At 50.5% G+C, this 22567-nt stretch overlaps 10 protein-coding genes across 10 annotated transcripts; 7 read left to right on the plus strand and 3 right to left on the minus strand.

Moving 5' to 3' along the window:
- Nucleotides 1-295: 295 nt before the first annotated feature.
- On the plus strand, nucleotides 296-2002 carry ASPBRDRAFT_194615 (putative GABA permease; the record flags this gene model as incomplete). The annotated part of the gene is made up of 3 exons (XM_067620772.1): nucleotides 296-399; nucleotides 484-1044; nucleotides 1099-2002. 3 exons carry the CDS (start codon nucleotides 296-298, stop codon nucleotides 2000-2002), a joined length of 1569 nt encoding a protein of 522 aa, XP_067480934.1.
- Nucleotides 2003-2685: 683 nt separating this feature from the next.
- Nucleotides 2686-4333, plus strand: ASPBRDRAFT_64372 (acyl-CoA-binding domain-containing protein; the record flags this gene model as incomplete). The annotated part of the gene is made up of 4 exons (XM_067628466.1): nucleotides 2686-2701; nucleotides 2816-2929; nucleotides 3024-3096; nucleotides 3165-4333. 4 exons carry the CDS (start codon nucleotides 2686-2688, stop codon nucleotides 4201-4203), a joined length of 1242 nt encoding a protein of 413 aa, XP_067480935.1. The 3' UTR covers nucleotides 4204-4333.
- A 250-nt stretch (nucleotides 4334-4583) lies between these two features.
- On the minus strand, nucleotides 4584-5798 carry ASPBRDRAFT_41387 (coiled-coil-helix-coiled-coil-helix domain-containing protein). The gene is made up of 4 exons (XM_067624552.1): nucleotides 5670-5798; nucleotides 5284-5511; nucleotides 5063-5195; nucleotides 4584-4983 (listed from the first exon to the last, which is right to left on the minus strand). Exons 1-4 carry the CDS (start codon nucleotides 5687-5689, stop codon nucleotides 4885-4887), a joined length of 480 nt encoding a protein of 159 aa, XP_067480936.1. The 5' UTR covers nucleotides 5690-5798; the 3' UTR covers nucleotides 4584-4884.
- A 520-nt stretch (nucleotides 5799-6318) lies between these two features.
- On the plus strand, nucleotides 6319-7846 carry ASPBRDRAFT_28891 (putative nucleoporin; the record flags this gene model as incomplete). The annotated part of the gene is made up of 3 exons (XM_067622572.1): nucleotides 6319-6973; nucleotides 7029-7684; nucleotides 7736-7846. The coding sequence occupies 3 exons, from the start codon at nucleotides 6319-6321 to the stop codon at nucleotides 7844-7846; spliced, it is 1422 nt and encodes a 473-aa protein (XP_067480937.1).
- Nucleotides 7847-8006: 160 nt separating this feature from the next.
- Nucleotides 8007-8573, minus strand: ASPBRDRAFT_205897 (uncharacterized protein). The gene is made up of 4 exons (XM_067621761.1): nucleotides 8483-8573; nucleotides 8398-8429; nucleotides 8258-8324; nucleotides 8007-8204 (listed from the first exon to the last, which is right to left on the minus strand). Exons 1-4 carry the CDS (start codon nucleotides 8493-8495, stop codon nucleotides 8167-8169), a joined length of 150 nt encoding a protein of 49 aa, XP_067480938.1. The 5' UTR covers nucleotides 8496-8573; the 3' UTR covers nucleotides 8007-8166.
- A 128-nt stretch (nucleotides 8574-8701) lies between these two features.
- ASPBRDRAFT_41391 (transcription factor SPN1) lies at nucleotides 8702-10688 on the plus strand. The gene is made up of 4 exons (XM_067624553.1): nucleotides 8702-9515; nucleotides 9580-9662; nucleotides 9716-10194; nucleotides 10250-10688. The coding sequence occupies exons 1-4, from the start codon at nucleotides 8951-8953 to the stop codon at nucleotides 10497-10499; spliced, it is 1377 nt and encodes a 458-aa protein (XP_067480939.1). The 5' UTR covers nucleotides 8702-8950; the 3' UTR covers nucleotides 10500-10688.
- Nucleotides 10689-10860: 172 nt separating this feature from the next.
- Nucleotides 10861-12289, plus strand: ASPBRDRAFT_41392 (HIG1 domain-containing protein). Its single transcript, XM_067624554.1, has 2 exons — nucleotides 10861-11003; nucleotides 11079-12289. Exons 1-2 carry the CDS (start codon nucleotides 10963-10965, stop codon nucleotides 11809-11811), a joined length of 774 nt encoding a protein of 257 aa, XP_067480940.1. The 5' UTR covers nucleotides 10861-10962; the 3' UTR covers nucleotides 11812-12289.
- Nucleotides 12290-12471: 182 nt separating this feature from the next.
- ASPBRDRAFT_41393 (WD40 repeat domain-containing protein) lies at nucleotides 12472-14423 on the plus strand. The gene has a single exon (XM_067624555.1). It carries the CDS (start codon nucleotides 12815-12817, stop codon nucleotides 14261-14263), a length of 1449 nt encoding a protein of 482 aa, XP_067480941.1. The 5' UTR covers nucleotides 12472-12814; the 3' UTR covers nucleotides 14264-14423.
- Nucleotides 14424-14950: 527 nt separating this feature from the next.
- On the plus strand, nucleotides 14951-16434 carry ASPBRDRAFT_41394 (aminoglycoside phosphotransferase family protein). Its single transcript, XM_067624556.1, has one exon. It carries the CDS (start codon nucleotides 15008-15010, stop codon nucleotides 16316-16318), a length of 1311 nt encoding a protein of 436 aa, XP_067480942.1. The 5' UTR covers nucleotides 14951-15007; the 3' UTR covers nucleotides 16319-16434.
- Nucleotides 16435-16834: 400 nt separating this feature from the next.
- ASPBRDRAFT_174541 (uncharacterized protein) lies at nucleotides 16835-21324 on the minus strand (the record flags this gene model as incomplete). Its single annotated transcript, XM_067619777.1, has 9 exons — nucleotides 21107-21324; nucleotides 21034-21049; nucleotides 20477-20964; nucleotides 20199-20408; nucleotides 20004-20150; nucleotides 18776-19948; nucleotides 17487-18175; nucleotides 17043-17426; nucleotides 16835-16973 (listed from the first exon to the last, which is right to left on the minus strand). The coding sequence occupies exons 1-9, from the start codon at nucleotides 21197-21199 to the stop codon at nucleotides 16835-16837; spliced, it is 3339 nt and encodes a 1112-aa protein (XP_067480943.1). The 5' UTR covers nucleotides 21200-21324.
- Between the last annotated feature and the right edge of the window lie 1243 nt (nucleotides 21325-22567).

The following is a 22567-nucleotide window of genomic DNA, read 5'->3' on the forward strand; positions in this document are numbered from 1 at the left end:
TCAGTTCAGTTCAGGAACTGGAACTGGCCTGCTTTGGCTTCTCTCTCGTTCCTTCTTATTCCCCTCATCATCCTGCTCGTCTCTCTTCCTCTCTCCCCTTTTTTCCCTCATCTCTCTCTATCCCCGTCCCTTGCTTTTACATATTAGGGGATCTGGATTCCTCTCTATTACGATATGTCTGGATTAAATTAAAGAGACTTCAATCCTGAGATAATTCTAGTGGAACAATTACTCCTTTTCTCTGTCATAAATTCAAAGACACACGACTTCTTGACTCATCAATTGACTGCCCATCATGCGACAACCTTCCATGGACGCCAACGCCGATGAGGCGTTGGCTAGAATGGGCTACAAGAGTGAATTGCCTCGCAATTTGAGTATGATGAGTATTCTCGGCCTGTACGCTTTCAATTTCTCCATTTCCATTCCCAGCGCGCATGTGCAGTAGTGATGGCCATACTCATAAAATAATGTATCCAACAGTTCCTTCGCCATCATGGCTGCCCCCTTCGGCCTCAGCACCACCCTCTATATCACCCTCACCGACGGCCAATCCGTCAGCGTCATCTGGGGTTGGGTCGTTGTCACCCTCATCTCCATCGCCATTGCCGCCTCGCTGGCCGAGATCTGCGCCGTCTACCCCACCGCCGGCGGAGTCTACTACTGGAGTGCCATGCTCTCCACGCGCAAATGGGCCCCCGCCATGTCCTTTATCGACGGCTGGCTCACCCTCGTGGGCAATTGGACCGTCACCCTCAGTATCACCTTCTCGGGGGGTCAGTTGATCCTCAGTGCCATATCGCTCTGGGATGAGGACTTTGTCGCCAATACCTGGCAGACCATTCTCATGTTTTGGGCTGTTATTGGGTGCTGTGCCTTGGTGAATATCTTCTTCTCCAAATGGCTGGATTTGATCAACAAAGTCTGCATTTATTGGACGGCGGGAAGTGTCATTATTATTCTCGTTACGCTTTTGACAATGGCGGAAGACAGACGTGATGCCGAGTTTGTGTTTGCGCATTATGATGCTTCGCAGAGTGGATGGTATGTTTTCCCTACTTCTTTTCCTTGTCGCTTGATGAAGCTGATGACGTCTAGGCCTGCTGGATGGGCTTTCTTTGTGGGATTGCTGCAGGCAGCATATACACTGACTGGCTACGGTATGGTGGCTGCCATGTGCGAGGAGGTGCAGAACCCCCATCGAGAGGTTCCCAAGGCCATTGTTCTGTCGGTGGTGGCGGCCGGTATCACGGGTCTGGTCTATCTGATACCCATCATGTTTGTTCTGCCCCCGGTGCAGCTTCTTTTGGATGTGGCCAGCGGCCAGCCCATCGGACTCATCTTCAAGACCGCCACCGGCTCCGCTGGCGGAGGTTTCGGGCTGCTATTCCTGGTGCTAGGCATCTTGGTGTTCGCGGGGATTGGCGCATTGACGGCTGCCAGTCGATGCACATATGCCTTTGCTCGTGATGGGGCTATCCCCGGCTTCCGGCTCTGGAGGCAAGTGAACACGCGGTTAGATGTGCCGGTGTGGGCCATCATCCTCTCCACCGTAGTCGATTGTCTGTTAGGGCTGATCTACTTTGGGTCCTCGGCGGCCTTTAATTCGTTTACGGGTGTGGCCACCATCTGCTTGTCCATCTCGTACGGTCTCCCTATTCTCATTTTAGTGCTTCGCGGGCGTGAAGCCGTCAAAGAATCCAGCTTCTCGCTGGGACGATTTGGATACGCAATCAACATCGTGTCCATCTGCTGGATCTGCCTGGCCGTGGTACTCTTCTGCATGCCCACCTCGCTGCCAGTGGATGCGAGCAGCATGAACTACGCGAGTGTGGTGTTTGCCGGCTTTGCGGCGATCAGTATCGCGTGGTATGTGGGCTACGCGCGGAAGCATTTCACAGGGCCACCCATTGCCGACGAGGATATGCCCGGCGTGATGACGGGGAAGCCAATCGATACGGAGAATACTTATGCAGCGCATGAGAAAGAGGGCAAGGAATAATGGCTATCAGCGATTGTCTGTATATACTAACTATGTTCGAATGTTATAATGGATTTATCTTAGTATTTTTATAATTCGATTCTTAAGATTTCCGTATAAATTATCCCATTCATCGAAATATTCCAGGAATAAAAGCATGAATATGATGGCGTGAGGTAAGGGGTGCATCTGGTACTAGTAGATGATCGATAGATAGCCGATCAATCACAAGTTGGGCTGGCCGAGCAGCGACAGGGACTAAACTCCGACAACCGCGGTTCAATCGCTCCCCATCATCCATCAAGCAATCAACCACCACACCACCAAATCTCGCAGCTTCTCAGCCTCGCACTCCTTCACACCCAAACAATCCCTACGCGACCAGATCAGCTCTACACGCGTTCTGAACCCTCCTATATACAATTCCAGTTATACCCTCCCCGTTCACCCCCGGGATCAATTGTCACGAGTCCTGCGCGCGCAACTCCCTTGGCCGAAATCCGGGGAAGCTCCAACTCCAACACACTCACTCACTCGCCGACAAACAACATAACACAACTACACCTCTCTACCTTACTTTGAATCAACCTTCCAGAATATACAGAGCCACAGCAAGACACTGATGCGGTCCCATCGTCGCGCGCACTCCCGTCCCCGTCTGCTCTCATGTTGCTGAAGTCGTCCGACGCCTTGTTCCTCGCACCATGTCGGATTCAGTGGGTGCGTTTCCCCACCATCTTCACCTATGATACATATATGCTGGGTTGTTTTTAGAGGGAGTGAGGGAGGAATAGGATATGGGAAAGATAGAATGTGCTGATTGATATCCTTCAGATCGTGTCTTCGTCCATGCCCTTAACACGGTGAAACGCATTCCCCGCACGGGGACCGCTAGACCGCCGGCGTCGGAGAGATTAAAGCTCTATGGCTTGTATAAGCAGAGCATGGGTATGATTCTTCTCTTTACCCTTCTATTACCCATGTTGGCATGAATGGGAAGAAGATAATGGCTGTACTGACAAATACTTGATTGGAAATGTAGAAGGCGACGTCGAAGGTGTCATGGATCGACCGGTCGGGAATACTGCGGATGTGTTTATGGAGTGTGAGAAATGGTATTTTTCTTCCTCTACTATCTTACTCAATGAGTACGGATTGTGTCGATTATACTAATAACATCTAGGGACGCATGGCACGCTCAACGAGGCCTTTCCCGCACAGAAGCCAAAAGACGCTACATCTCCACCCTCATCGAAACTATGCACCACTACGCATCCCAAACAGCCGAGGCAAGGGAACTCGTCGCGGAACTGGAATTCGTCTGGGACCAGATCAAATCTAATCCGTCTTCGTCGTCCATGTCGTCGTCTCAGGAACTGGGTAGTCCCGTGGCTACAGCTGCTGCAGTGTCGATGCGTGATCATGCACGGATACAGCAGCAGCAGCAATTCCAACAGTCTAGTGATAGATTGACCCGTCCGGAGTATGAGCAGTTACTGGCTAGTACGGCCAGAGGGAGAGGAAGTGAGAGACTACGGGTGTTGAGTCCGGTTAGTCAGGCTGAGTCGGGGTTTCGGCGACAGATGGAGGAGCCGGCGGAAGAGGAGGAAGAAGAAGAAGAGGAGGAAGTGTATGCCGAAGCACAGGATAATCTCTTCGAGAATGAAGATGTGGAAGAAGATGACGAAGAAGGAGGACACATGGACGAGGAAGAATACAACCATCACGACCGTCACGAATCACACGACTATCAACAAGGGTACAACTTCCCCAACCACCACCACCAGGAAGACTACGATCACGATCACCACCACCACGATAATACCCTAGGTCGAAGACGACCACCCCCCGACGACTCCAAACGCTGGCGTCGCACAGTCGAGCAGGCCTTGACGACCATGACCGCCGAAATCGCCGCCGTGCGAGAACAACTGGAAGCCCGAGCGCTAGCTCATCGTCGACGAACAGGCCTGTGGGCCTGGCTGAAGTGGTTGCTTTGGGTCACGTCACGACAGATCATGGTCGACCTCGCGCTGCTGGGTATGCTCCTTATTTGGATGAGACTACGAGGAGATCGCAGGTTAGAGGAGAAGTTGAAGGTTGGGTGGGCGGAAGTGAAGACGAGATTGGTGTTGTTGATGGTTTTTAGGAGGGTTAGAAAGGTGGTGTCATCTCCATCTCCATTATCTTCTTCCTCATCCGTTGATAAAGCCTCGTCGTGAGGTTCATATTCCCTTTTTCTCCCCGTCATTGGGTGCATGTCAAGTTCTTCCCCTTCTTCTCACATTTCTTTTGTCTTTTCTGGTACATATACACTATATATATATACTTCTTTTTTTCTTACTTTCATTAATTTCTTATTATACCTTCTCTTCTTGATATCTTTCCTTCTCATTTCTGTTTGTCAGGTCACTTATCTAGAGGTTGTGCTTTCTGCTCGAGCTTATATATTCCGTTGCGGTGGTTACTAACTGTCTGCATATTTTGCGGTGTCCTCATTGTACACTTTTGTATTCTAGGTAGTTTACTACTACTTCAGTCTATAGATCTGGAGCCTGGATTATAGTGTATGCATCATCATTATCATCATCATTATATCCGTCCCCTTAAATTCTTCTTCTGTTTAGCTTGAATGCTATGCCATCTGCTAGTACTATTTATACCTTGTAGTGGTCTACAACCGGAACCAATCGACTAATAGCCAAATACTAACTCTGACTCGCGGAACCAATGACATTCCTGATGCTAATATATACACAAACAGACGTCAATCAGAGAGACGAAAGAGATAAAAAAAAAGGAAAACACCGGAATACAAAAGACACGTTAAGTTAGTAGTAGGTTCGGTTTAAGAAAAACACAATGATATATGCTCCCCTCGAGATTCATTTTGCATTGTTTTTTTAATATTGCCGACCAGGCCAGTCGGAGTAGAGCTGCTTGGGGCGCAAGTGCACGGGGACGACGTTCTCGGGGGTTCCGGGGATTTCCTTCTTCAGGCCCTATACAATGAGTTTAGTATTGCTCTGTCTGATACATCTGCCAGCATCGGCAGGAGAGAATAACGGAGACGATACGCACCAGCTTCTCGAAAACACAGCTGTTCAGCTTCATCTCCTGTGCACGGCACTCCCAGAGCTTGTGGTTGTTGTTCTCCAGACATTCCCAGTGAGCGGTGAACGACTTCAGGCAGTGGGTGTTGATGTCCTTGATTCTGCAGGTCCATTGTATCAGTATTCGTTCCTTCTGCGGTGGTCTCAATGGCGTGGAAACCCCAAATCAATCAGAGTATGGGAACATACACGCTAGCCGCACAGCGCGTAACCTTTCTACCCTCCTTCAGACAGTCCAGCTCTCCGCGCCCGTTCGACTCGTCCTTGCACTTCATGAAGTCGTCATTGTAGGCCTTGCAGCGGTCTCCGATAAAGTACGCCGCGCTGTACAGCGGCGCCGACGTAGCACCGATCTCCTCCACCTTGGGGATGTGATCGGGCATGGGGGTCGTGTCGACCAGCACCTGCTGGTTGAACCTGGAATAGTCATTGATCCGTTAGAAAGAGTTCGTCTTCGTTCAATTGTGCTGAATTGTATGTATGTATGTATGTGTCGTATTTATGAGTGGTGTAGTAGTCAAGGGTAACCCGTCGGTATGGCGCCGGCTGGGGAAATTGGCAGGGTTTCAACGTACTGGGGCTCTCTTGCGGCCATGGTGACGGCTGGGCGTAGGACTCAATGGACCGGATCTGAGGGGAAAAAGTCGAGGAGAGGGGGATCGAATTGATGGTGATGGTTCGCCGGGTCCGAGTGGAAGGTGAAGCTGCGAGTTTGGAAGGAGTGGTTTTTGCTCGTTGCTGATTGGTTGGGATGGCTGGGTTAGGTAATCCGCTGGTGGCCGGAATTGTCAGGCCAAATACTCAAGGCATCAACATGGAGTTCGCCGGATTGATGCCTCAGGTGAGTGAGGGAGCTCCCACACGTGACCGTAGCCGTGCGAAAAACAAAGCTTCCCGATGGACTCACGCCAGCATTGCCCGGCTGTTGTTGATGCCGCGCACTGCGCTTTTATTTCTGCTGTTTGCCTGTTTGTATCCCCTTTACCCCATCGCTGAGTTTTGTTGTGTGTTGTGGGCTCGTCGCACCATTGGATACGCTTATTCTTACCATTGTTAACATTGAATAGGAACTCGGTAAATACCGACTTACGTTCAATTGGGTGTTATTGCGCCTTCGTTGCGGAGTGACCGATCTTATTTATTCCAATTGTTCTTTCGATTACCGTCTTTCTCTTAATATCGCCCCTTATCTCTCTCACCATCCAAACCTGAGTACAACTCGCAATGTCTCTTTTCGGTCAAGCTGCGGCCCCGTCCACGGGCGGCGGCCTCTTTGGACAAGCCAGCAACACCGCAAATAAACCCAGTCCCTTCGGCGGAGGTGGTGGCCTCTTTGGAAATACCTCGACGACAAACACTACGCAGCAGAACCCCTCGGGCGGATTGTTCGGAGGCGCGACGCAGACTCAGCAACCGTCGGGAGGAGGTCTCTTCGGCGGCGCTACGAACACGCAAACTCAGCAGCCATCAGGTGGATTGTTCGGCCAAGCCGGAACTCAGCAGAAGCCAGCCGGTGGTGGTCTTTTCGGAGGATTGGGGCAGACGCAACAGCCCCAGCAGCAACAACAGCAGACTACTGGAGGGAGCTTGTTCGGGCAGAAACCCCTTGGAGGAGGAGGACTGTTCGGTGGTCAGCAGCAGTCGCAGACGCCGCAACAGCAGGGTGGTGGCCTGTTTGGAGGATTGGGTCAGACACAGCAGCCTCAACAACAGCAACAACAACCGAGTCTGTTTGGAGGGTCCCTACTGGGAGGGCAGCAGCAGCAACAGCAACCGGCGCAGCAACAACAGCAGCCTCAATTGGGTCAGACTCAGATGGGTCAGTCAACGGCACAGCTCGGGTCGAGTCTGTGGGAGCCGGGTCGTGCAGTTACCGGAGGTATGTTGATGGTGATTTTAGATGCTATATGTGAGGACGTTACTAATGGTTGTAGTTCACCGCACCGTACCGATGCAGATTCAGATCGTCAAGGACAAGTGGGATGCGTCCAGCCGTTCCTCTCCCTTCCGCGCGTACTTGTATAACAATGTCGGCGACGAAATGGCACCATTCTATCAGCCGGGTCCCGAGGATGATGAGACGAAATGGGAGGATGCGCTGCGGAAGCGGCCCGATTCGGGATATGTGCCGGTGCTCGTCAAGGGCTTTTTCGAGCTGGGCAAGCGTGCGCAGCGCCAGAAGGATTTCCTCACCATGATGCAGACGCGACTGCACGAGATCAACAACTGCCTGTCGGATCTGCTGTCTCGGCACGATCTGAAGATTTCTGTCAAGATTGCCGACTGCCGCCGGAAGCACCTCGTCCTCAGCAAGCGGTGCTTGGCGCTTGCGGCCAAGACGCAGGTGCTGCGGAATCGGGGTTACGCCATGGATGACGCGGAGGAGGAGCTGAAGAAGAAGCTCAGTCAGCTGGAGCGCTCGGTCTTTGACCCGTCACTGAACGGACGAGCGGAGGAGATCTGGGCGCGCATGCTGGCGATCCGAGAGCACTCGCGGCGTCTACTACAGGAGATGGAGCGGGCCGGGCCCAGCGCCGCGGCGCAGGCGGACGACGAGCTGGACGAGCAGACGATGAAGACGGCCAAGAAGGTGAGTTGGTTGCTTCGAATCATGACTTCTACATATGCTAATCTTGTCTAGATCTTGGATGACTACCACACGCAAATCCAACACTTGCAGAAGGAACTCAAAGCAGTGAGAAAGGACTTTGAGGAGGCACAGAAGCTTCCCGGGGGCGCCGTGAACCACTGATGCTGATGCTGATGCCGATGCCAATGCTGTTGATGCTTGATTGCGTTTCCATCATATCATGAATTGAGGGTCTGTCTGGTTGTTTGGCTTGTGCTGTTTGGAGCATGGAGTTTATAGGAGCTGGTATCCGCACGTCTTGCACACGAGACGTGGTCTAATAGAGCATAAAAAGTAACCGTGACAGCTGGTCATTTGAGATTCATATTCATTTCTGCAACTGAAGATGTACAATATAATACATTATGCGATGCCCTTCCTAGCCTATCCTAGACTCTCGTATGCATTGTGTTCTAAAGTGGGAGAAAGTAGCCGGCACGCGATTACAGGAACTTCTTGACGAAATCGATGGCGAAGGGAGCTAGTCATTTGTTAGTTTGTAGGACTGGATGCTGGAGGATAAAAAGAACTCACAAAGGTAGAGCAGGATACCGCCGGAGACAGCCATACGGATAGTCTGACTAGCCTGGATCTCACCGGCCTAGAGAGGAAGAAAAATAGATTGTCAGTATGATGTGATGTCGGTGACGATGAAGAGGGTCTGGGTGAAATACTCTGATCTCCTCCTTGGAGAGCTGTTCCTGGCCTATAGTTATTTAGCATAATGCACCGATTTTGAAGCGAATGAGAGAAACTCACCTGGAGCGAACATTGTGATAGGAGTGTATGGGTATAGAGGAAATGGATAAACAGATAGACAGATAGATGTTTGAGAATGATGAATTAGTTGAATAATGCTACGGAGTAGTTAATGAATGAATGGGTTCGATTCTGCCGCGCACAGACCACCGCGGAGGCGGAATCTGCTTGCTTTGGCTTGCTTGCTTCAACTTCTTGCGCGGTTGCTCGGTGGTACTACTTACTAAACCTTCTATTTCTTTTCACTTTTCTCCCTCTCCCTATCTTTCTCTTTGTTATATTTTTGCCCAGGAACTACTAAACTGTGATATTTGTCGTACAACAAGGAATAATCGATCCGGGCGAATAAGGTCTTGAGAATCGATCCATCCCATCTACGCTTCACGCAACCTGGTCTAGCCGACCACTCCTCATAAGGGGAGCAAGTAACACATTTACTCAACCACAACTGCTTCACAAGACACAATCATGTCCGAACCGCGCAGTCCCGAGCCCGAGCTCAAGTCCGCCGCTGAAGTGGACGAACAGCAACAACAACAGGAAGCGCCCCCGACGCCTGGCGGCGACGCCGTTTCCGACGAAGAGCCCGCTAAGGAGCCAGAGGTTGAAGCAGAGCCAGAGACCGCAGAACAACAACAAGAACAAGGAGAAGAAGAGGCCGCGCAAGACAATGGTGGCGATAACGATGACGATGACGACGAAGACAAGATCTCCGACGACGAATCGATTCTTTCCGAAGTCGACGAAGCCCAGTTCGAGGACTTCGATCCCGAGAATGTTGACATCGAGGATCGGCCGCAGCTGGCGATCGATGAGGATAACCTGAAGCTTATTGGACGGCATAAGCGGAAGCGTACGGAGGGCGGGGATGAAGAGCGCTCGAAGAGGAAGAGAGAGGGACGTCGCGAGAAGAAGAGTCGGCGGATGAGGGAGTTGGAGGATGGAGGCGCCAGCGATGAGGAGAAGGCTAGTCGGAGGAGGAAGAAGAAGGAGGCGGAGATTGCGGATGAGGAGATGCTGGATCCGGCTACGAGTATGTTGTTTCTTTCTTCTCTTCTACTGGGGATGGTATGGATGATGCTAACTGGGATGCTTAGGACGGCGGAGAGCGCTTGATCGCGCGATGGACGAGGCGTTGAAGAAGCCGACTAAGAGACGGTTTAGGAAGGCTGATGGCATTGTATGTTCCTTCTACTATTTCACTGGGTGATGCGATGATACTGACTCCGACAGGACCTTGAACAAATGGCCGATGCTGAAATCGAAGATATGCGCAAGCGCATGACCCACGCGGCGCAGATGGACGCCATCAACCGTCGCGAGGGCAAGCCTGCCATGCACAAGCTGAAGATGCTTCCTGAAGTGGTCTCGCTGCTCAACCGCAACCAATACGTGAACAGTCTGGTCGACCCGGAAATCAACCTGCTGGAAGCGGTCAAGTTCTTCCTGGAGCCTTTGGATGATGGTTCCCTGCCGGCGTACAACATTCAGCGGGATCTGATGACTGCGCTGGGCAAGCTGCCAATCAACAAGGAGGCTCTGGTTGCCAGTGGCATCGGAAAGGTGATTGTGTTCTACACGCGGAGCAAGCGCCCAGAGCCCGGTATCAAGCGCATGGCGGAGCGCCTGCTGGCTGAATGGACGCGCCCGATCCTCCAGCGCAGCGATGATTACTCGAAGAGGGTATACCAGGAGGCTGCCTTTGATCCTACGTATGTCTACATTCCCCAAGCTCTACTGCTATGAATGTATCGCTGACTTGAACAGTAAACTGAGCGCAACACGCACTCAATCGGTGCAGGCCACGGCTGCCGAGGCTCGCGCTCGCGAACTGCTGCCTCCTCGTCTGGCGAACCGCGCGCGCGCCGACATGACTCACACGAGCTATACGGTGGTGCCGCGACCGACGATGGTCCAAGAGAGCAAGTTTGCGCGACCTCTGGGAGCGAGCGGCGAGGATCGTTTCCGCAAGATGCGGGCGCGGCAGATTGCGGCGAGCAAGGGATCCCGTCGATGAAAATTCTTCCCTTCGAAATTTTCTCCTCTTTCTTTATTTTTCTTACTGTACCTTTCTTTTCCGATCTCATATGTATGTCAGGTTTTATTTCGTAGATTTTTCGGGGGATGGCGCAGGCGGAATGTGTATTATTGGATCATGCCATAGCGAATGGGAAGGCACTAGATAACGATCGGGCGTTCTCGCGTGAGAAGCAGCTTACAAAGTAGATCCAAATGCAGTAAAAACGGTTACCATTCGGCGAGGCTCTGACGGATCCCGGGCAAACGCCGGTTGGTCCGAGTCTCCGCCGCAGACCCCGGTCGCTCACATCGTACGTCACCCGGGCTTTGCACGTATTTCTAGCATCATTCTCCCTCTGCCTTTCTTCCTTCTTCAATTTCCTCTTCTTCCTCTACAGAAGATACCTATTTCCTTCCATTGCAATCAATTGCATACAGCTTCCACACATAATACCTTCACAATGAAGCTCCTCACCAAAGAAGAAGAAGATGCTCACTACCGGTACTTCCGCCCTCCCCGCCACCCAATTTCTCCCCCATCACGAACAAAGTAACTAACCCAGCTTCTTCTCTCCAGCGAGGTCGTCAAGGGCGGTACCATCGGTGGACTGATCGGTCTGGTCGGCGGCACAGCAGCTGTCCTCGCCGCCACCAAGCGCTACCACACCATCCGCAACCTCACGCTCCCCATGAAATCCTTCCTCGTGACCTCCTCCGGTACCTTCGTGGGTATCATCGCCGCCGACCACGCCTCCCGCAATTTCGAAGCTCAACGGAACGCCGAGCGCCAATGGTACGAGGACCGCGAGAAGCGTATCCGCCAGGAAGAATTGTCGCAGCTCTCTACGCTCGATCGCGCGTTGCAGTGGGCCCGCCGCGAGAAGTACAAGATCGTCGGTGCCACGTGGGTGGCCAGTATGGTCGGTAGTTTTGCCATGGTTAGCCGGAACAAGCACCTCAGTGGGTCGCAGAAGTTGGTCCAGGCCAGAGTTTACGCCCAGGGCTTGACCCTCGCTGTGTTGGTGGCTAGTGCGGCGTTTGAGCTCCAGGATCAGAGGAGGGGTAGAGGCCTGTTGCAGGATAAGATGAAGGCGGAGAAGCAGGCCGCGGAGGCGAAGAAGAACACGGAGCAGGAGCAGCCCGGGGATCTGTGGAAGGATATGGTTGCTGCTGAAGAGGATCGGTTGAGGAAGAGGAAGATGAGTCTGTCGGAGTCGGATTACCTGCACCACAATGGACAGGAGAAGAAGGAGGAGAAGGAGGAAGAGCCTAAGAAGGAGGCAGATGCGACGGCAGAGAAGAAGGAGTGAAAAGCTTGATGTGGTTGGTTCTTGTTCCTATATCTAGACGTGGTTGGGCTGGCCTTGATCACTGGTATCTTTGTTCTTTTCACATCTGCTGTTTCTTTTGCCTTTGACTTATGGGTTGGGTACACTCTTCACTCTGGATATAATGCGGCGGATTGGGTGCTAGACTTGTATGAAAAGTGATTATGACTGATTGCGAATTGTACATGTCACATCTGGAGACTGTTTTGGGAGTATCAATCTTATCTACCATCTACATGCAGTATGGAGCTAGAAGTGGATCAATCTAATTGATGAGGCTCCATGTAGAGTGTTATAATAGCTGACACTATTGTCATAGCTTCACTTATACTATATCTTGTGGTTACTATGTGGTACCTTGCACTCTAGATCTAGAATGCTAAGCTGATTAATTACCACCAGCTACGTCACCTCGAATTGCATAAATAGTGAATAGAGCATGTTACTAAGCGAGTACTACCTCACTCATTATCAGTATAGAATATTTTGATTAACAGTTCTTCCTACTGAAATCCTGTTGCCTTCTGTATCCTGCACGTGCCCTGACTCACTCTGGACCAGCTGTCATTGCATAGTAGTAGTATGGCCTTCCAAGTGGGGCCTGCAGATCCGGCGATGCTTGTTGCCTGCAGCCCGCAACTTGGCACTTATAGATTCACCCGTTAAGCTCTCATAGCCTCCAGACCAGATCAGGTTATCTCAATGGTTACACCAAATGTGGCATTGCTCGGATATATCCTACTCCTGGTGGGGGGAACTAGCATGTTAGTGAGTCAGCATAAGTCTCACAAGGCTCTCGCAACGATAGTACCTGATATAAATTTACTTAGCGGCACAGCCTCGTGGTCATTGACTTACTCACTTCACTGTTCACTAGTAGTATTGGCTTCTACACTCACGCCACTTTTATTGACTATTACTAAAGCTTTTGTTTCTCCCCCGAACACAGACACCACTCCACACATTGGATTTATTGCTAGGGAAGATGAAGTGCATGAATCAAAGCACGTTTCTCCAAAATTACGTCTATGCCCTTGAGCATGACTTTTGCTCTCCCACTGGAGAGCCTGCGTCCTGGGCACCTGGTTTTCCCAAATACTGGGGTCAGGAGACGGCGAAGATCCAGCTAGAGGGAAAGGCGAACGCGCTTGCGCTTAGCCCTGATAGCAAATTTATTGCCGTCGGGGTTGACAGCGAGCTCCTTGTTTTCGATGCGGATACGCAGGAGCGTGTCGAGGTGTTGAGGGGACATACGGGCGTCGTGGAGCGAATGGAGTTCGCACCGGGGATGGTCAATACCGTGGGTGAAGAAGACGCCCGGTATACATTGGTAACTACAGGTGAGGAACTTGAAGAGAGTGACCACCGTGAGGGCCGTGATTTCGGAGTGATCATCTTATGGGAGCTGGACGAGCTCGGTAGACTCCACCAGAAGACAGAGAAGCCAGTGGACGTCGATACCCTGGCAAGCAGAACTTTAGAACCTCTTACGTCAGATCTAGTGCACAACCACGGCTGGAAATGTGGTGAAAAAGCAATGGAGGCCCTAGACCAAGCCATGAGAAAAGCTCTCCGAAATGCCGTCAGTCTACACGAACAAGAACACAGACCTCGTCTCCAAGGCGAATTAGCCTCCTTCGGAAGTCCCACATTCAGCCCAGATGGCAAGAGCATGATCTATCTCAGTCACAACGAGACAACCCAGCACGGACTTCGTGCCCCTGATCTCCTCCCATGCGTCAATCTCTGGGACATGCAGAGCCGGTCCCTTCGACACCGATTGCTCGGCCACACAGACGCCATCATGTGGGCCGGGATGAGTCCAGACAATGCTCTAGTCGCTTCCATCGCATGGGACGGTACAGCACGAGTCTGGGACGCCAACTCCGGAGTCTGTACCCACGTACTGTGTTCCGTGGACGGCCAACTCTGGAGCGGCGCCTTCTCTCCCGATAGCAAGTACCTCGCTGTCAGCCAGGGAAGTCCCAAGACCCATATCCATGTCTACGACCTTCGAACAGGACAGTCTGTCTCTCGCTTCGACGGATTCCGCCGTTGGGCACGTACCCTGGCTTGGAGCCCTGACGGAACGGTGATCGCAGGCGGCGGGGACGGCGGCACAGTGTGTCTCTGGGATCCGTTAACCGGCGAGGAGCGGATGAGATGGCGTCTGGCGTTTGAGGAACCCTTGATGCGAAGCTTTGCAGGGATTCAGAGCGTGCAGTTTGTGGATGAAGGGAAGAAGCTGGTGTTTCGGACGCAGGAAGGAACGGTGGAGACGTATGATTTCGAAAGTAATCTCAAGCAACAGTTCACGAGGCGTGCGGAGGATAAGATTGATACGAGTCCTCTGGGGAAGATGGCTGTTTCGCGTGATGCTCGACTGCTGGTTGTTCCGGACGCGGATGGTGTTTTGAGACTATGGGGTCTTTAGATGGGGTTGATTTGTATGTACTGTGGGAGCATATTCTTCTGGGGATAGTTGGGATACAGACGCTGCAACATGGTTGAATCGAACAAGAGACTATGACCTATTAGCCTTTCCATATTTGGGTAAGCTATATGACACGGTAGATATCATGGCTAAATTTGTCCCCAGCCAGTTTCTTCTTCATCTTTTGTACACAGAATTTTTTACGACCTCATATAGAAAATTTGTGGAAAATAGGCCGCATCAAGAGCAAGATCATCGCCAGACGCGAGTCTGAACATGAGACATGGCTTTACTAGCAGATAATACAGCCCGTAGAGCTTCCGTCGTATTCATATGGTACTACTATTCTCTGCTGTCTTGTAATCGAAATGTTCTGGGGTTGAAAGTATGTATGTCTGTTCAGTACTAAAAAAGCCGGGGCCAATAGCGTGAGTGAGTAGCTTCCGGCAGTGACCAAGTATATCATATCATCATATTCCTGTCATCCACTGGTTACTGTATGCATCCAGAACTTGATAACGTGATCGCACGGTCTGACATTGATTGGCAATCGACTTGGTGTACATGACAAGCCAAATTGTGAACACCGCCACATGAATGACTGATCATGCTAAGCCACAAGTGTGCCTGTTTGTCTTCGCGACAGGCCGACTTTATCCCTTGCTATATTAGGCTGAGGAATTACCTCCGTCTTCTTAGCATGTTTCACTACGTGATAGCAGCACTCCGTTCCAATTAGCCAAAATGGGTAGTATATCGACGCCACTTTCACTATCTCACGCTGATGCGGCACACTGGAACAGAGAATTAATGCTCGAGTTCCAGGCCGCTTTGGAGAAAGACCCAGCGGCGGACTTGATGTCAATGTTCTCTGACGCTTACCTCCATGAACATCGAATTGTTCAAGCCAGCCAGCTGTCTTATGCCGGAAGGATCAATCAGCGGGTGTTAAACAATCTTCAAGACGACCTGCGACATGACCCGGAAGTCAACCTGCTCTCAGAATTCCCGAAGAACTATACTCGCAGAATTACAATGGCGCTGGGAGCAAAAGCTGCGTCAAATGCCGAAGAAAAGCATGAGGTGAAGGAGCCAGAATTCAGAGAACGCCACCTTGATCGCGCAGAGACTGCCAGTGTTATCTATCCGTTATCCGACAAGGTTACTGCGTTGTTGGCCCAATGCTCGCGACTGGACGGTGATCAATTCTCGCTCAGTGATGAGAAATCGCTTGTATCTTCCCTGCGAACGCTGCTTTGGACTTCACCACAACTCTGGCAGAGTCGTATACGAGGCATGGTGGTCAAGTGCAATGAAGAGATTGTCGCCAAAGTCATCACAGGGAATAGTGATTACACAGAGTACACTAGCATGCAGTTCCTTGAGGAGCGGGCGCCCGAGATCCCTGCTCCGAAGCCCCATGGGCTGGTAGCATTCGGTCCCTTTCGCGTGATATTCATGTCATATGTTCCCGGCACGACTTTGACCAAAGCATGGCCTAACCTGTCGCACGAGGATAAACTTACAATCCAGCGCCAGCTGGACGATATATTCTGCAGTCTCAGACAGATTCGACAGAGAGAGGGCACTAATCCGCTTGGTGGAATTCGTGGAGAAGGAGTCAAGGAGCTTCGTGTCGACGAATGCGCTCTATTCCAAGGCATTACAACAACCAAAGAGTACAACGATCTGCAATTTTCCGCTCGTCATCATGGAAGCGCTACGTATGTTGCACTTCTTCGCTCTTTTCTAGAACATGATACCTCGACACAGGCACAGGAATCGGTGTTCACCCATGGCGATGTACGAACTGATAATATAATGGTGATGCAAGAGCCCGGTTCTAGCGGCCAATATATTGTCACTGGAATCATTGACTGGGAGGACAGTGGCTTCTATCCGTTCTATTATGAGTGCACGGCGCTGACACGGACCCTGAGTGTGGTGGACAACAACGACTGGTATTTGTATCTGCCGCAGAGTATCTCACCACTGAGATTTCCTGTGCGGTGGCTGGTTGACCGGCTTTGGCAGTTTCATTTACGACATACATAGATCAATCCCAGCTATGTCACTACTAGTATAATTTAATTTATTAAATAGATGCTACTTTCTGTTTATTACATCCCATTGCTCTTTATATCCTGCACGTGCCCTCACTTACTCTGGACCAGCTGTTATTATAATCCTACATACTATATATATATCTATATATTATATTGGTAAATGATGCTCCTTGCTTGTCCAACCAGCTTCGATCGACTTGGATGTAGAATCTGGGAATATGCAGGAGTATGGCTTGATTGCTTGTTATGACATATCCGGAGGCATTTATCAGGCCTCAAATCTGAGATTCCGACATATGCATAATTCTCGCTAAAAGGGATAGCCCCTAGGCTTGTATCGACCCAACAACAGCCGGCCCCGAATCTCATCAATAAATAGAGCTAGACATCAAGACATATGAGACTGTGTCTATCCGGGTAAGAAGGACAAACAGATAATAAAAATATATTCCAAATCATGTGACAACTCTCTTGTGAAGAAGAATAAGTTCAAACCTTACTCAGTCTAGTCACTGTATCTGGGAATGACTCTTAATGGACAACTGGTGATCCCCATTTCGGGCATCTGAGCATATTGCAAAGGCCCTACAACATCAAAATCCATGGTGTTCTGTAGTATCACCCGAAGAGCAATTTGCAATGCCCTAGTAATGTTTTTCTTTCAGAAATGTGTTTTAAAGCATCAGGAATGGCAACAAGATTATCAAACTTACATCTTTGCCAGAGGCATCCCCGCACACCGATGTCTACCTTTCCCAAACCCCACATGTAACGTAATATTCGGTCGACCCAGAATGAACTCGTGCGGGTGGTCAAAGATGGCAGGATCCCGGTTCGCAGCCGCATAAGTCATGGCGATAGGTTCGCCGACGCGAATCGAACGTCCGTGGATTTGGACCGGTTCGTTCGGGGTTCGGCAAAAGCCGCGGTAGGGGACGTAGAGGCGAACGAACTCCTCCACGGCTGCGGGAATCAAGGACGGGTCTTTGCGGAGGCGTTGTTGCAACTCTTTGTCCTCTGCGAGATGTTTACACATGCTTCCAATTAGGATGGGTGGAGCTACCATGCCGACTACGAGAGACTGGCGGAGACAGCCCCTAACACAATCAGATTAGCACATTCTACTAGATATAGTTTCTTCACGGAGATTCTCTCACACAAGAAGCTCATCACTCAATCTCTTTCCCTCCGCATCCCTCTCAAGTAGCAAGGAAGAGGCGGGGTCCTCCTCCGGATTCCTCGGATTTACTTGTCTATCGGCAAAAAGAGCCCTTGCGATATCGTAGATCCTCTCCGACTGTGCCGTCGTCTCCGGGCCATTCTGATCCCGCCAGGCATTGATCCATTTCGAGGCCGAATCAGCTAACTTGGGAGCTATGTCGTCGTTGAGATTCAACCAGGTCACTTCCGTCCAAGCCGAGAATTGGGCAGCAAAATCAGCACAGATATCGCCCTGGCCCTGTCGTAACACATTCTTCCGAAACTCGCGTTCGGCATGCTTCTCGAGTAACGGCGCCAGGCGTTGGATTCTCGCCGGTTTCAGAGTGCGATCCAATGCCCTCCGGTATGGGGTGTGCGCTGGGGGGTCGGTATTCAGGGGGGCACGACGAATCCCACGGGGGTCACTGGGGATGACTGCTTTGACGGAGGAAATGAATTTGGATGATTCGGTGGTGGTACAGGCTTTGATGTCGTCGTAGCGGGATAGCATCCAGAAGCCGCCGTGGTCGGATGTATGAGCGACGGGACATTGGGACCTTAGTCGATCGAACTGTGCGTGGATTTCTGTCGGGTTGTTTGTTTCGATTAAATGAAAGTCATCAATGGCCGCCATGATTGTGGGATACTGAAAAGTTTAAGGGTCTTGAAATAAAGTGTAAGATTGCTCTTTTTTCTTGTCTATTTGTACCTCAAGACGGATAGCCGATGCGCATCCATCATGTGGGGAAGAGGGATGAGAAAAAGCACCTATCTATCCATTTTCTGAAAGGCAGCCTTGAGAATCACCCTATCTTGTTCTTTGCAACCAAGCCGGACCTCAGGTCGACTTCCCCAGTCTCCATCATCTTCCAAAACATGGGGAAATGGATATCCGAGAATGGGGCAATGGGGCAATAGGGCAATGGGGAAGTGGAGAAATGGGGAAATGGGGAAACGGGGAATGGATGAGAAGAAAAATGGAGAAATATCAATCCAATATAGCAAGGTCGATCTGACGGACATGTTCACATATGTACATAATCTTGGACCTTTATGTAGAATGACTGTGCATTTCTCATAAGCTTTGAATGCATTCGCCCTGTACCGAATCTATGTGCTATATTAACATTCAGCACCATTGAGCCTAGAAAACTTCAATACTACTACTGATTGATATGTATACGATGTGGGTATAGTATCAAGCTGCTCTAGAGTTTTCCTCAAATTTCTGGATCCAAGCACCCACAACATCTGCCATTTCATGCGCAACCCCCCACTGTAAAGAGAGGGCTCGGAGGAGGTGTCGAATTAACCCAAGCTCATAGGCCAAGTTGCGTACCTCGCAATCAGTGGTAAGGACTCCGGTTCGACCTTCAAGGAAGACCTTGGTGTTCCGGATGCTGATGCTACTATTCTCCGACAGAGACTCTACGGAAGAGCTCTCTTGGCCAAGCTCGTTTGAGTCGGAGAGGAGAAGAACATTCCAGTCGGGGCAGGAAGGAACCACCACTTTGGGTTTACCTGGCAGAGTAAACGAGGCATAAGTGGTTGCTGAAGCAAACAGGGCTCCAGGAAGGTATTCGTCGTATGAAACCCCCAGGGGCATTTGTGAGGCGAGTTCTTGGATCTGAAGCGCATGGAGGAGGGATTTTCTGGACGCTTGGCTTTGTAGCCAGCGGCCTGGGTCAATATCTTTCTCTCTTCGAGTTTCACCCCCAAAGATCTGCTGTCGAATTCCATGCTCGTAACACATCCTCCGCGCGCCCCGAGCACTGTTTGCCACCATGTTCAGACTAACCGTGTGCCACCGAAGTAAACATACCTGTCTTTCCATGCTTGTCAGCGCTTCAGTGCCAGTAATGTGCTGTCGAAGTCTCGCTAGTGCTCGGATAATGCTTCCATGAGAATGACCACTCGTCGGCAACAGTACCTCTGCGCTCTCCACTTCGGTGGCAAGAGATCTGATGATCTCAATGAGAACTTTGATGTCGAGAAAAGACGGCTGGTGCTGCTCCATATCACTTGCATCGTCGGCCTCGCGAAAGAGCAAGTCGGCTAAATCAGACATTTTAGAACCCATCCGGGTTCCCCTCATCATCGCCTCGATCCATTTGTCAGGCGTGTCTGCCGCGAAGGACATACTATCGCATGGCCTGGGAAGGGATATAATGAAAGGGCAGATGCTGATCGAATGGCCACAAAACTGATACACCACGCCGCTGACCAGAAACAGACCCAGCAGTGTTCGCAGTTGACTCTCTCTTGCTACCCAGCGCTTCCACACTGCGTTCTTCTTGGCCGGTGGGTCATCTTTTGACGGAAGGCTGATTGCCTCCAGATTGGAATACATCCCGCAATATCGGGCCCAATGGATGTTCATGCCGTAGAACGTCTGGCTGGTCATGCGAAGGACTTGATCCTGAGAATTGGGTCAGCTTCAAAGGAGGGCAATAACGTGGATATTCCAATCCTACCCGCGAGAGAGCGGCGTAAAGTTGTCCAAGCACTGCCGTTGAGACCAGTTGAGCTCCACTGCAGCTGTCATTTTCTCCTCTCTGGCAAAGCATACTCGGCCAGGACGTGGCAATGGCCGTATGTGCTAGCTTCCAGAAGGATTGTCCCTGTTTCAATGTTCAACATGGTCCTTGGGTTATCGTCTGCGCTTTTACCTTGACGATCGCTTCCTGGCTCCCATGGAATAGTGAGCCGAGCGCGACTGCATTGAGCAGAATCGGGGCTTTACAGTCCCTTAATGTGGAGGCAGCGCGGTGAACCACGGGGAAGACGGGCATCAACTTGCTGTAGAACATCTGGAGGCAACCATCGAGGAAGCTTGGGGTCAGATTGGCCAGCTCCGGGGAGAAGGTCACATTCGAAACCTGGCGGGACAGCTTTGTTTAGTACGTTTCAAATCGATTGCCATTTATCTCGGCTGGAATAGTCATACCGAATTGGTAATCAGGCTATTTGCAACGTTTATAGCCTGATGGCTTTCTTCTTCACTCCCGAGGACTTGAGTATCTCGACAAAGCGTAGATATACCCGGCAACAGTGAAGGGACCGGTATATTTGTGTCAGATAGGCTGCATTCCTGGGAGAAGAGATTTTGAAACATTGATTCCGAGTCCATCCAAAGCAGTGTAGATGCATCATACACCCCCGCCCTATTGTCAATCTGTGAGGGGGATGGGTCTACGGGACTAGCAAGCATCTCCAGAAAGGACGTTTCTGAGCTATGTGGGTTGGTGGAATGGGTCGAAATCACGCTGTCGAAAGCCGGTGGGCCTACTTGAGAGGATGACTGCACCCCCGGATCTTCCACTGGACATGCCACTTGTTCATCATCACGGTGGGTTAAATCATGACGATTGAGAACATCCCTTCGAGAGAATCCACGACCGCATATTGAACATTTGAATGGTTTGAGACCCGTATCTTTGTTGAAGAGTTAGATAGCTATCTTTTGAGTTCTAGGAAGTTTCCTTCCACATAGAAGTGACTTACGCGTTCTCTCATGTCTCTACGATGAGATCAGAGGATGTGTATCAAGAATGGTGGCTGAATTAGATGAACGTACCTGAAGGTGTTCCTTCTTCGAATAGATTCTCTTGCAGATCGAACACTTGAAGCCGGGTGAGCTACTGGGATGTTTGAGACTTTTACGATGCATGATGGCTAGGTGAAACGTGGCACATTGGTGTCAGTCATGGATTCATCTCGACTGCGCTGAGAGCAAACACGTCCTTGCTTCCTTCCCCGCTCATCGGTTGGATCGCCGAATGGCCTTTGCCGAGGCTCGTGCCGACAAGATTCTACGGCCCCGGGATACTTGGAAGTTAGTATGAGATTGGACTGGCCACGGCATAACGAACTGCTTACGACTGCCAGAAAAGATTCGTGGAATGCCAATGACTCAAGTTGTATCTTCAACCACGGCGCTTTCAACCCAAGCGAGTCTCGCTATGTACGGTGAACATTCACCCTAACCTACTCAGGGCCTTGGAAATAATGACTATGGTTCAGACCGTCAGGAGTCGTGACATGTGTCAGAGAAACCAGGAGATACTGAGCAATACTCTGTTGACGATAGATTCACGGGAAATACTAGTTGATCGTAGACTATACTCGGTAGCTCTGAATATATACAAATATCACAAACGTCTAGCTCTTCCTAGTTCTTCTCCGAGCATCACGTTTGCAACTGGAACTTCCCCACACAATTCAGTTTCCCCACCGTTTCACGCGGTTCCCCATTTTATTAGCGATGGGGAAGTAAACATCCGTCCCCACATGTGCATAACCATTAAAAGCGCCAAAACTGTTGGGGTTGCCAATGGAGATACAGTATGTTGTGGTCTTTGTGCTTGTTGTAACTGAAAGTGTCTACATAGATATGTAAGAATTACCTTCTCTGGGATAAGCCTGAGCTTCTGGCGAATTTCAGACCTCGCTGTCCCTCCGATGACGAAATTAGACTAAGTTGAGACAACGGACTGGCTTGTAGTATAGGCCCAGATGTTCCCAGTATGATTCAAGGTAACTCATTGCTATACTATTCCCGCTCGTCAACCAGACAACAATTAGTTTCCCTCAAAACAAGTGCTGGTCACCTTGGAACCATGGCCCTGCTGTAACCAGTAATGTTCCTTTCATGATCTTAATTGGAGAAAATGTAATATCGTGGGCAGACCACTTCACACGAGAAACTTAGGTAAAGGTTGTGCTGGTGACATCCAACACCTACAATTAACTTCTATACCTGTCAGGATGTCCATAACATCACTCAGGCTTGGATGTACCTTTGTATCTCACAAGTATGATGCTAGCAACACGTTCCAAGATGCATACAAAAGAGCAGACATCATACCAAAGAACGGGTACCAATGTATTGCGAATTACCGATCAAGCACGAACCACTCATCTCTAGACGGCTTGTAAAGACCCAGATTAATCTTGTAGGTGAAATAGAGTTCCAAAGGCCCGTTTACCCCGGAAATGGAGAATAAGGAGCAAGTGCAAAAGGCGTGGGGAAATGCGG

This window comes from Aspergillus brasiliensis, assembly GCF_001889945.1.
Source record: "Aspergillus brasiliensis CBS 101740 unplaced genomic scaffold ASPBRscaffold_4, whole genome shotgun sequence".
Lineage (NCBI taxonomy): Eukaryota > Fungi > Ascomycota > Eurotiomycetes > Eurotiales > Aspergillaceae > Aspergillus > Aspergillus brasiliensis.

Coding starts and splice junctions, on each gene's coding strand:
- ASPBRDRAFT_41391 (XM_067624553.1), top strand. CDS start 8,951: ATGTCCGAACCGCGCAGTCCCGAGCCCGAGCTCAAGTCCGCCGCTGAA. Junction 9,663..9,715: donor TTAGGAAGGCTGATGGCATT/GTATGTTCCTTC, acceptor TGACTCCGACAG/GACCTTGAACAAATGGCCGA. Junction 10,195..10,249: donor GAGGCTGCCTTTGATCCTAC/GTATGTCTACAT, acceptor TGACTTGAACAG/TAAACTGAGCGCAACACGCA.
- ASPBRDRAFT_41394 (XM_067624556.1), top strand. CDS start 15,008: ATGGGTAGTATATCGACGCCACTTTCACTATCTCACGCTGATGCGGCA.
- ASPBRDRAFT_41393 (XM_067624555.1), top strand. CDS start 12,815: ATGAAGTGCATGAATCAAAGCACGTTTCTCCAAAATTACGTCTATGCC.
- ASPBRDRAFT_41387 (XM_067624552.1), bottom strand. CDS start 5,689: ATGGCCGCAAGAGAGCCCCA. Junction 5,196..5,283: donor ACGCGCTGTGCGGCTAGCGT/GTATGTTCCCAT, acceptor ATGGACCTGCAG/AATCAAGGACATCAACACCC. Junction 4,984..5,062: donor GCTGTGTTTTCGAGAAGCTG/GTGCGTATCGTC, acceptor CTCATTGTATAG/GGCCTGAAGAAGGAAATCCC.
- ASPBRDRAFT_205897 (XM_067621761.1), bottom strand. Junction 8,325..8,397: donor TCTCCAAGGAGGAGATCAGA/GTATTTCACCCA, acceptor CTTCCTCTCTAG/GCCGGTGAGATCCAGGCTAG. Junction 8,205..8,257: donor CGGTATCCTGCTCTACCTTT/GTGAGTTCTTTT, acceptor ACAAATGACTAG/CTCCCTTCGCCATCGATTTC.
- ASPBRDRAFT_41392 (XM_067624554.1), top strand. CDS start 10,963: ATGAAGCTCCTCACCAAAGAAGAAGAAGATGCTCACTACCG. Junction 11,004..11,078: donor GAAGAAGATGCTCACTACCG/GTACTTCCGCCC, acceptor TCTTCTCTCCAG/CGAGGTCGTCAAGGGCGGTA.